General features: G+C 34.7%; 1 protein-coding gene across 1 annotated transcript; it reads left to right on the forward strand.

The window, feature by feature from the left end:
• The first annotated feature begins 390 nt into the window (after positions 1–390).
• Positions 391–4,577, forward strand: LOC113730646 (uncharacterized). The gene is made up of 7 exons (XM_027255483.2): positions 391–633; positions 804–921; positions 1,622–1,705; positions 2,553–2,592; positions 3,368–3,436; positions 3,521–3,630; positions 4,191–4,577. Exons 1-7 carry the CDS (start codon positions 501–503, stop codon positions 4,324–4,326), a joined length of 690 nt encoding a protein of 229 aa, XP_027111284.1. The 5' UTR covers positions 391–500; the 3' UTR covers positions 4,327–4,577.
• The last annotated feature ends 7,430 nt before the right edge of the window (positions 4,578–12,007 follow it).

Consider the following 12,007-nt stretch of genomic DNA (forward strand, 5'->3'; position numbering starts at 1 on the left):
TAATTGTATCAAACGCCCAGTCGTACCGGCTTCAAATTTGAAAGTGGAGATCCTAGCCATTTTTTTTCAATACAAAGAATTCTTTTTATAATTAAATTTGAGTGAGTTTGACTTCTGTCTCTATCATGAGTTAGTCAGGAATACCGTACTGACCATTATTAGGTCGATTTTGCTCTTATTACTATCGCGAATCAGAAATATCCCCAAAATTATAAATCACTTACGAAAGTTCTCACAGATGCTAGCCATTGCACAGGTGCATCACTCGCACCACAAACAGCCAGAAGAAAATTCAACAAGCAGTGGCCAAGCGGGCCGTTAGACTGGAGAAGAATTTTGTAAATGAACGGCTCCTTTTCCCGGGTACGAAGCTCTCAAGATGAAACTGAACCGGGTGATCCGGATCTCGCAAAAGGATGACCTCTTGCCACGTGGCCGTCCAGGTAGCCTCATGAATCTCTCCACTTTGCAGTTTGCACTATGCATTCTTCCTCGTCACCATGCATTCTTCTAATATTTCAAGAACCCACCACTTCCTGTACTACCGCAAGTACAATTTCCGATTTTCATACCCCAACTACCGTACTACTACTACTACATCTGAACGCACCACCATGGAGAAGTACTCCAAAGGTATATGATTTATCGTATCTTCTCCTTAATTTTATATATTATTTCAGTCTATGATTTTTTGTGTTCCTTCTTTTTCTGTGGATTGAGTAGTTTTTGTTTATTTCAAACTGTTTTTGTGGGCGTGTTGCTTTTTATATGTGCTGCTGCTGGGGTGGGTGTTGATGGTGAAGATGCTGTTGGCGAGGAGGCGATCAAGGATCAACTGAGGGAAGGCTTTGCCAAAAATGCCTGCGATTATGATCCTTCCAATCGTGAATTTGATGACATTCTCCCTCATCTTCTAAACATGTAACTTCTCTTTCTTGTATTAGTAATATGGGGCGAGTGTATTATTATTGATCAAAGCTCTGGTTCAGGCTTGGCTTGGCTTGAACCGAGACCAAAGCTTTTCAGAAAATATGGAAAAAATAATTATAATTGAACTGTAATCATAACTCTGTCATATATAAACCATTAAAACAAAACGATAAAAGAAAAAAAATACTAATAATGCATTTTGTACAACATGTGAATTCGTATTTGTGGAGTAGACGAGGCATTGCCTCTTTTGCAGATTTCTAATTAAAAAGTGTTCATGAATAGAAGTCTTAACGAAAATGCAAAAAACTGATTGAACCAATCTTGGATGACATTGGTAGGTACTTTGTGCATAATTTCTTACATAGTTGATAGGTTATTGGCGCTCATCGGTTGCCCTAAGTCTTAATTGGTAATGCTTGTTCAATAGTACAAATGAATCTTCAAGTCAGTTTTAACCTACTGATACACGGGAACAGACCCTTAACACGTGATTTTCTAATACTCCGGGTCTTAACTATCCTGATTACTTTAGTTTATTAAAGATTTTAGTTTTACTTGGCGGTTCTGTTCTTTGATTCATCTTCTCAATGAAATGCCACATTATCGAAGGCTTATTAATCTGTCCTTCATCTTCAAACTCATGGAACCAGTCGAATTTTAATTCAGTGACCTTAAATGATTGATTCAGCTATGCATCCCATGCCACACCTCAAGATTTTGATATCTATGCTCCTGATGCAACCTTTGAAGACCCGCTGATGCGAGCTCAAGGGTAAGCTTTTTAACAGCAACTCAAGCAATTTGTCACGCAGAAGAATAGGACATTATGCCTCACAATCCTCATAATGACTAGTCTCTTCAATGTTCCACTTACCAAATATTTTTTGCTTATATTGGACTTTCTAGAAATTGGTTTATGGGAATCAAGTTTACAGTAATTCTACATACCTAATTTGTTGCGTTTCATATTCGTATCCAAAAAGCACATCCTGCTAAATTTTTTAATTGATCAAATGATATCTTCTAAGCTTATGTTTGCCTCAAGTCAATGGTATATATGAAAAAGGAAGTGCACATCGAGACTAGAGAACTTTAGGTATTAGTGGGTTGCCACCCTGAAGCTTGATGAAAACCTTGGCCCTTTTTGGATCTATCTACTTACACTAGTCTGAGATTGAGAATCAAAGCTGAAGCTGTGTTAGATGGTAGCAATTCTAATCCTAGTACAACCTGTCATCTTGTAGCCACCTTAACTTCAGGTTAGAGCATAATTACGAAATGAGAGAACATGTAAGGGGTTAGTAAGATAGACTGGAGAATGGATATTAGATTAAAAAATGTGGAGAAAAGCAAATGCAAACAAAAAGGATGAAGTGCGATGAAGAAAATAATCAAAGGAGAAAAAGAACCAGTTATAGTGGCAAGTTATCAGGTAAACATAGTAATGTTTCTTATTTTCTAAAGTATATTTTTTGTCAGATCTTGTATTCACTTATTGTATTGGAACAAAAAGGGGTGCCTCTGTGAGGCCACTTTCGAACGGCTTTCTCGGGTGTAAGCTTGCATAATGATGTTTATGACCATGGTTTTCTCTCATGTGAATTCAACAAATGTTGCAGGATAAAGCAGATTAAGTCAGCTTTCTACTCAATTCCCAAGGTTTTCCTGACTTCCTTTCTATTGATAATTCCATATAATTGTAAGTTGCAGGGTACTTCTAGTATTAATGTGCTAAAAAGCTTGTCAAATGATTTGAGATATTTCTGAACAATTTTTTTGAGTCATAGATGCGTTGGATTTTTGTTTTCACCTGTAGTTGGTTTGCTCTTCAAATATATTAATGTTGGAGGATGGCAAGCAATGCTGCTTCTTTAACTGTGTTCAATTTAAGTGGGTGAAGTCATCAGATTTTAGAATGTAATTTAAAGCACATCATCTATCCTACCTTGTTTACAATTGAACTGTGCATTGCATGAGTGTCCTGTGGGCTGGGTCCAGTTCACTGCATCTTTCTGTTTACTTGCTCAAAAATTTATTATTTTTCTTAATTCTTTTGGTTTGTGGTTTTTATATCATTACCCATCCATGGTATGCTCCTATTCCAACCAATTTTCTGGCATAAAACATGTAAACGAAAAGGAACGCGACGAAGAAGTAATAGCATGAGAAAGAAAATGAGGAAGTTACAATGCTTGGCAGAGAAATTTGCTATTTATCCCTCTTTTCTCTGTCTTGTCAGTTCATCAGTGTTAATAAACCCAATAAAATGTAGATGAGAGGTAAAAGTGGCTTTTGTAGTTTCTAATCATCGCTTTCAAAGTCACTTTCTATACACGTGTTGATGAAATTCATTGACTAGTCTGTTTTGTCGACTCTTGTTTCCCATTGTTTGTTATAGAATATATCTGGATATTAACCTCATATATACTTTCAGGTTTTCAGTGAGTCAAGAATCACAGAATATAGCATCAAAGAGAATGTAATTTCACCTAGAAAGAAGGAGGTCCACTCAGCTTCTTGCCTACATGACATTTAAAGAAAATATAGTTTGTCAGATTAACAATTCTGATATTTGTAATTGATTCAGGTACTCATGGACAACAAGCAGTATTACAAATTTCTGGGGAAAGATATACATATGATATCCCTTATCAAATTGCAGATAGAGAACGGGAAGATCGTTCGACATGAAGATTGGTATGCATCTACTCTTTTAGCTTGTCTTTGATGCGTAACTGCAATCTTTATGATCTTCATGGGGAAGGAAATTCAAAGAGTGATGGGAGTTGGTCTCTGTCAAGTTAACTAAACTATGGATGTTGATTACCACAAGGAAGTTTTCTCAGACAAAGTTTACTGTTGTAACCTTAATGCACTTTCCCGAACTCTCTTATCTTTTCTTTTCATTTCTTTCTAATTATCATAATGAATCAGTTTTATCTACTTATGCTTCAGACTCATACTCTTCTCACAAAAACTCTAACAACATCAATGTAATCTGAATGTCTTTCACTGTAAATATAATTTGAGATAGCTAATGATATGATGATTGTCCACAGATTTTAGACTTGATAACAGGGTTGTTTCAAACATGATTTTTTCTTGGTAAACTGGATGATTCCATTTGGTATAACAGAGTTGTCGTCATTGTGAATTTGTTTGTAGTTTCATGTCTCATTCAACAGCTATTAGTTCTACCACTACCGGTGATTATCCCCGGTTACTCGGGACATTTTCATGTGAAATGTGGATTGCAGGTGGGATCAGAAGCCCCTATGGAACAGTGAGACGGTTCGGCTGCCACTGGTCGGGCGGCTGGCAGCAATGACTCGCCGGGCCTCAATGTTGGTTACTCATTGTCTGATGCGGTTTGGCAAGGATCCAAGCAATTGACAACTACTCAAAGTGTATGCGCGCGCGCGTATAAAGCTTTGGTTACTATCTTAAAACAATTGGTATGTTGTATTGTAACTAAAACTTGCAAATATTTTGGAATTAAGGGTCAGCTGACATGGACTTGTAATAGTTTGGGGTTCTGAGTTGAACTTAGTTAAGATGAATTTGTAATTGGATCCCAGGTTTAATCGTGTTTGATAACTTAATTCAGCACTTAAATTTAATAAATTCATATCTTAATATGTTTAGACACGTTTGATAACAAAAAATTGAACATTTGAATTAGTTAGGCAAAATTTGCTCTAAAAATAAAATGGTAATTTATTCATTTATCATTGAATGTGATATACATTCAGATGTATTGGATTTAATATTTAACAATTTAATAATTTAATGGATTCAAATTTCAAATTTCAGTTTTATTAAACGCACCTGAGTGTCTCTGAAAAGCTTATGAAACAACCAATTTTGTAAGGCAATGAAGTTTTTCCATTTTCTGCCAGAAAATAAAGGTTAATTGTTGAAGAAATGATCACTTATACTTCATGGATTCTACAATAATTTTTTTTCCGTCAAAAGGAGGGCTATAGCACTTCCTGAATTCTACTGAAAACAATTTGGGCCCGCAATTTTGATTTATTTTGTTCTGGCAAGCCGTAGTCGACATTTTACACTGGACATTTTTTAGAGGGATGCGGAAGGTCCATATAGATCCGCTATTCTGTATTGGGCCATTATTTCTTGGGCCTTCTCTGATGCTCACCTTCGCTACTCCGTTTTCGGTGAAACGGTACAGGCAGAAGTAGATTTTTAAAAAAATAATAACAAAATAAAGAGAGAACCCGTAAAGGAAAAAGGAAGCTTAACACGATATAGGAATTAGGAACTACAAAAATATATGTTCAAATTTGGCCTACGATTGTGAGTTCTCCAGTTTCCTTCAAGGACCTGAAAATACTTAATTTCGACTTCTTCTTTTTTATCTTTTTTTGTCGGTCGGTTCAAAATACTTCAAATTCATCTCTGTTGCAACGGCAGATAAACATTATAAAGGAACGTGATGAACTTTAAGCAAAAAGCCCTATTGGGGCCGAGCTTGCTTGGAACCAGAGGAAAGTTTCACTACTATACACGGACAAAAGTAATTATAATTTGGAGAAATCTAGTTTGAGTCCTACATACAAGTGTTTTAGTATTTTATTGTCAACTGAAGCACCTTGTGGAAATTATATATGGTGTCTTAGGTTCGTTTTAAAACTAACTGAAATAACAAAACATTAGTAGCTTGCAAGGACACTTTTTTAGGGAAGTGTCATCTGCACTTCCGTTTTTATTAATCACACTCCCACAATCATTTTAATCATATAGTTTTCAATTATTAAATTAGGGTCTGTCTAACGGGTACCCATAGAATAGTTATTAAAATATATTTTAGGTGTCATATTTTTAAAAATGTAAGATTAATTAGAGAAAGTAAATAAATACAAGAGAAGGTAGGTATAATTAAACAAAAATATATATAGATGCAAGGGAGGATAATAATTATTAGCGTGTGTATATGTATGGTAGGTTAGGTGAATGTTAAGTATGTTGATGAGTGTTCAATGTGCACCCGTTAAAAAAAAAAGAAAATCTTATATATATTGACAGTGTATACACTATCACCATTAGATCTATGAAATATGTGCAAAAATTGAATTTTAAATTCAAAATTTGTATATTTGTCATTCATCCAATGCTGACAGTGTCTACAATGTCAGTGTAAAAAAGATTAATAAAAAATTTATTAAATTACAAGATAAAACAAATTGTGGGAGTGCAAGTTTGCTTGGATAGTGTATTGTTTGAAATATTATTTGGAATAATTACTGTAGCACTTTTTGTAATGCGATGTATGAAAAATAAAAAGGTGGGTTGGAAAATGTATTTATGATACAAGCAAAATATTATTTGAGATAATTTACTATCGAACCAGCTAGATGTTCAACAGCACGAAGAGAAGATTAATTATCCCATGGGGGTTGTGAACTTGTAGGTCTTGGAGGAGATCATCATCCTCCGGTTAAACTTGGCATTGAAGAAAATTGAAGTACTACTCATGAAAATGTAGGAAATGCAGTGTCACTGAAGTCAATAGATGGTGTTTGCCTGTTTATTAGTAAGATTCTAAAAGGAAAGTAGAGAATTCTTTTTTCTTTTTCACAAAATTTGTTTTTGCAAATTGTTGGATAGTATCATATTTTGATAAGTTAACTTCTAGTAGTACCATTTTGAAAATTATATCCATGATCTTCTTCTTCTTCTCTTTCTCAACCTTAAGCGGGCCTTAATTATATATTGTCAATTTGGATGGAACCTTAAATTATTAGCAGATATGTGTATCTTGAGAACAACTGGTAATCCTAGATTAGATTGGAAGACATCAGCACGCACGAGAAGCAGAGAGTAAACGTAATAATAATAATAATAGTATGGTGCATGGGATTTGACACCCCAGCTTCTTGTACTGGTAAGTTCTCTGTATTCACATGCTCCCACTCTTTCTCCTCTGAGCAAAAACAATGACTAAACAATCATTGGAAACAGCATAATACCCCCTTATGGTACCACATCCAAATATCCTATTTTAACACCCAAACCAAAAAACATTCTCGTCAACTTTTATGCTAAGAGGCAGAAGCCTCTTTTTGACCAAGTCTATCCACTGCCCATTCTAGCTGCGCATATTTTGATTTTTGAACGATCCACCAGATGCATATGGGCAAAATAAGCCCTCTTTATTCGTGTATATGCTTGCTTGTGCATGAATCTTTAACGAGCTTCTGATGGTTGAGGGATCCAAGGCATTCATCATACGAAACAGAAAAAGAAAGGGAAAAAAAAAAGATGGTGTTGTAAAAGAGAAATAAAGAGATTCTATCAGTAGTATTATTCACTCAATGATAAATAGATGGGGAAGAGAGCTTCAGATCCGAGACTTCCCTTACTTTCATGCAAAATCGCCTGTAAGTTGTATCAGAAAGCAAGAGAAAAGCTTTAGGTAGATTGTGACCATATATAAAAGAGAAGAGAGACCTACTTCTCTCATCTTTCTTTCCCTTTTCTTAAAGAAAGTCTGCAAAAGATTTTATGTGTGGAAACTTTGTCTCCATGCCCAAATCTTTCGTGAAAACCACCAGCATCATGCTACTAGTACTGATAAAAAAACTCAAAATTTAAAGAAAGAAGGAAAAAAAAAAAAAGTTACCAAGTGTAGAAGCTTGTCTTGGCTAGTCTATACAGCAAAAAAGCAAAGCGGAAAAAGTTGCGTTACCTTTCAAAAGTACGTTACATAATGCTTTACTTTAGAGCATTAATTAATAAACCCCCCCCGGCCAAAAAGAAATATTTAGTGCTTCGTTGCTTTTTGGTTCTCCTTTCCTTTTTCTTTCTTCCCTTTTCCCCAAACTGTAATCATTTCTAGATCGTGTTCAGAGGAATCACAGATCACATTCAAAAACGGCTAGCCCCTCTCATAATTTTATACTTAATGACACTACTTTAGACATAATCGAACCAGACGATTTTTGCCACCTCAATCATTGGTTACGGCAGAAAGTGTGGACAGGAGATAACCAAAATTTTTTGACTGCATAAACAAGATTAAGCTTCTTTTATTATGCTATAATCAACAAGAAAAAGGAGATTTTATCTTCTTTTGTCGTTTCGAAGCCAGGGAAATTATTCCTACTGCCTAACTGCCTATACATCTTCCTTGCTTTTTTTGTGTAATAGTCCCAGGTGGCAAGGAGGGGTAGGTCGAGTTGGATGGGGATTACAATCTAATGCGTTTTCTTTTCTTTTCTTTTTTTTGGAGAATTATAGTAGAAATTTTTAAGTATAATTTGTTACCCCAAGTAGAGAGGAGTCTCTCTTCAACTTCTTGCAGGAAATTTATGCACATAAAGACAAAATAATAATGTTCCCAAAAAACAAATTCCTTGGGGTGAATTTGACTTGGTGATGGTTTTTGAAGTACTGCTACTCAGTTTCTGTTCGTAAAGCAATTTTGTGCCCAAAGAGATGCATAAAGTTTGAGATAAGAATGACGATTGATCGTTTCATCGTGATAATGACTCCTTCTAAAAGTAATCCATTTTTTTTGAGGTACATCTATTTCCTAATTCCTAATAATGACAAACATATCTCCACAACACACTGCACAAACCCTTTGGTCCTGGCTTTTCAGCGTAGAAGAAAGGTTTTGATTTTCTACTTCTTATTCTATTCTGGAGCACAGTGAAAATGGGGGAAAAAACCTCAACTATAATGATCACTTGGGGTGGCTGGTAGGGCTGTCAACGGGTCGGGTTTGGACTTGGATTCGGTAATTTTTTTTAGGTATGGGTTGAGAAATAATTTTGATACCCGGACTCGGATTCGGACTCATATCCATTTACTCTAACAAAAAAGTGGGTTGGATACAGAATATAGGATTTCGATCCGTATCCGATTTGGACTCAAACAATATATTAATAATTATGAAATATAAATATTTCTAAATACATTCTTTTACTAAATTAACAAAAATTTCTTTTACCAAATTACCTGTATCCCACATGAAGCATCTAAAACATTAGGATTTAGAAGAGGCAAACTTGTTTGACCAGAAATATATTTATCACAAATTGCATATAAGTGATTTTCGCTAAATATCCTGAGATCATGTTAGACCTTTTTGCTAACATGGACAAAAGAAAATAAATAATACATGTTGGGCATTTTCTTTCCGGATAGACCCGGATCCAACCTAGGACCGTTGGACCAGGTTCCGAAATCTTAAGTGCAAGACCAATCGGATATACGGGTCGGGCCCGAGTTTAGTACATTAGAATGAGTTGGTCCAAAATTTTCAATTTCGACTCGAATCCGACCTGTTAACTGGCCTAATGGCTAGTGTTGTATAGGTAAATTGTCCCGTATAGAGATATACGTGTACTCAAGTTTGTGGTTGGTTGATAACTTTAGATATTGATGCAAGTAATTAATAAGATTTGAGGTTTGGACTCTTAGAATGAAAATTTGCTACCCTGATATTGAAATTTTATTTCTTCAAAAAAATTAATTGAAAAAATTTGTTTACAATAAAATTATACTCCTTTCATTCCACTTTGATAGTTTTGATTTTTATCTCACACAATTTAAGAAAAATTAGTTAATTTATATGGAAAAGTAAATCTAACCTAGTGTTTTCTAAAATATCCTTATATTAATATTAGAAGTATCACTAATCACTATACCTTTAAATTAATTATAACAGTAATAATGATGATATATTACACCAGTCAAGACATATATCAACGCAATCATTGGCAGAAAAATTGACTATATTAAATAAGGTAGGCTATAGTTAGTGATAACGAAATATATTAAATAAGGGTATTTTAGAAAAATTAAAAATTAACTATATTTTTCAATTGAAAGGTGTATTATAATTTGAGACGTGTAAAAAAGGAAAAGAAGACTAGGAGGGAGGGACTAGTTACTATTTGCTTGCTAATTACTATTCTGCATCTAAATTTTTGAGTATTAATCAAATCCGGGGTGGAGTTTGCACTACATAATGGGAACACAGCTCGAGGTAAAGTCTTCGAAAGACAAATACCCTCCACTAATTATCATGCATGCTTCTACAGGATCAGATGAGATATATCATATATGTGCGCGGGGTCAAAAAAGTTAGCGCTGCCAACTGCGAGGAGTCGAGGACCGGTCGTCTCTGCCGACATAAATCTTAATTAGTAGTGATTTAGTGAAGAAGACAAGTGTGAAAGGGTATAAGACGAGATTAGAAAGATTGGCAGAAGAGCTATAGTAGGATATATAGTCATCTCCAACACACAGACAAGTCAAGGAGCAACCTTAATGTGGAGATCTAATTTTGTAGTCTCTTTACAAGGAAATTAACAAAGGCGATTTCTTTCTTGTCTGATTACATGTATAGCCTCTCTCCCTTGCTTTTTTATTGTATAAGTTGGTCCGATTCTTGAACTTTGAGGCGTAAAAGTAAATCTGTTCTAGCTTGATCTATACTGTATCTATCGTTATATCTATCTTCATGCATGTTTGGGTGGTGGGGATCACTCTCAAAATGTTTGATTTGATTCCAATTCTCTTAAAGTTCTCATAATAAACTTGATGACCCATAATTTCTTTTATGTGAGGAAAGGCAAGCAGTTTCACCAAGCCGCAAAGTTTCCAAAATTTGATTTGTTTGTGATATTGTTTCTTGTTTTTCTGAAGATTGCCAATTGTCATAGAAGGACCGAGTAAGAAATACACATGTCACATGAGACATGAACATAGCAAATTTCTTTTACACGCCATTCTTATCCTAAACTGTTAGGCTCAGAAATTCTGAATCTGAGAAGAACTCTTAAGAGTTTTCCCCTAATTAACTAGGTTGTCATTGTTAGGCTAGGTCATTGGAGGAAATTGGTGCTAGCAATAACGGTTAATTACAGTGGCAAGAAAGAAAGGTTATGGGATTAAGAGGGGATATAATTATGTACTCTGACATAATACTTCATGCAGTGGAGAGCATGGTGTGTAACAAGTTTGATCTCTCATGCAGGAGTCTTGTTTTGTGAATACTTTTATTTATTTCTTGGTATAGTTTAGGGATATTCGCTTCCACCCATCTATTTCATTACTAACAGCATAAAATAGACGGAGGTGAATTATTTCTTGACACATCGTACTTGATGTTTATAAAGGAACCAATTTAATTTCGAGAAATCTGGAAACAATTCAAATTCTTGTTTGAACAACCAAAGCAAGGGAAAAGGAATCATTATGGAGAAATGTGGGAAATGTACTTTGGAGTTTGAAGAGATATGTTTTAGGCCCCATGTTTGTGCTTTTAAGAAAGATTATTCTCAATGAAACCGGCCTTCGTCCTCAAGTAATTTAGTAGTAACATATTCCCTAATTCAACAAGCGGTTCTAATCTCCATGTCTTTTCTGCAAATGTTCTCCTTTTATTGATACTAAAGTAGGAAGTTCTTGGACGTTTAAAGATTAGATTCGTCCTCTTCTTTATGCATCGATCTCTTCCTTCCTTTATTTTTTTTTTCTCTTTTTATATGTGTTTTAGGTTTTGATCCTCCCATTGAACCTTTCAAGCAGAATATGTGCAAGCTGATTTTATTAAATACGGAACTACTGCTTTTAATGACAAGGACCACCTATTTGTAGTACGTACTGTATAATACAACAAATTTTTTCCCCTTTGCACCAGTACCGAACCTAGACAACACATGTTTTTGTTGATCCTACATTTTTTGTTTTCTGGTTCTTGATCCTACACACATTAGTCCCATAAAATTGGTTTACAATTCAGAAAGTTGTCGGTGCTGTGTCCGTGGTAGCCAATGATTGGCTTCATGATTTTTGGATATTACTCCTATCGTCTCACTTTAATAATCTTGTTTTCTTTTTTCATTTATTCAAGATTATAGTCTACTTTTCAATTAAAAAATATGGTTAACTTTTATTAACGTTTGTTGAAAAAAAAATTAGGGTTAACTTTTAACTTGTCTAAAATTCCCTTATTTAATATACTTTGTTATAAGTGAATATAACCTATCTTTATTATTATTATTTTTTTGTCAGCAACGATACATGTGTATAACCTACT

Source organism: Coffea arabica, chromosome 2e (assembly GCF_036785885.1).
Source record: "Coffea arabica cultivar ET-39 chromosome 2e, Coffea Arabica ET-39 HiFi, whole genome shotgun sequence".
Taxonomy (NCBI): Eukaryota; Viridiplantae; Streptophyta; class Magnoliopsida; order Gentianales; family Rubiaceae; genus Coffea; species Coffea arabica.

Excerpts from the sequence above, each read along its gene's own strand:
- LOC113730646 (XM_027255483.2), top strand. The coding sequence starts at position 501 with ATGCATTCTTCTAATATTTCAAGAACCCACCACTTCCTGTACTACCGC. Across the intron at positions 634-803 it reads CATGGAGAAGTACTCCAAAG|ATGCTGTTGGCGAGGAGGCG; the intron begins GTATATGATTTA and ends TTGATGGTGAAG. Across the intron at positions 922-1,621 it reads CTCCCTCATCTTCTAAACAT|CTATGCATCCCATGCCACAC; the intron begins GTAACTTCTCTT and ends TGATTGATTCAG.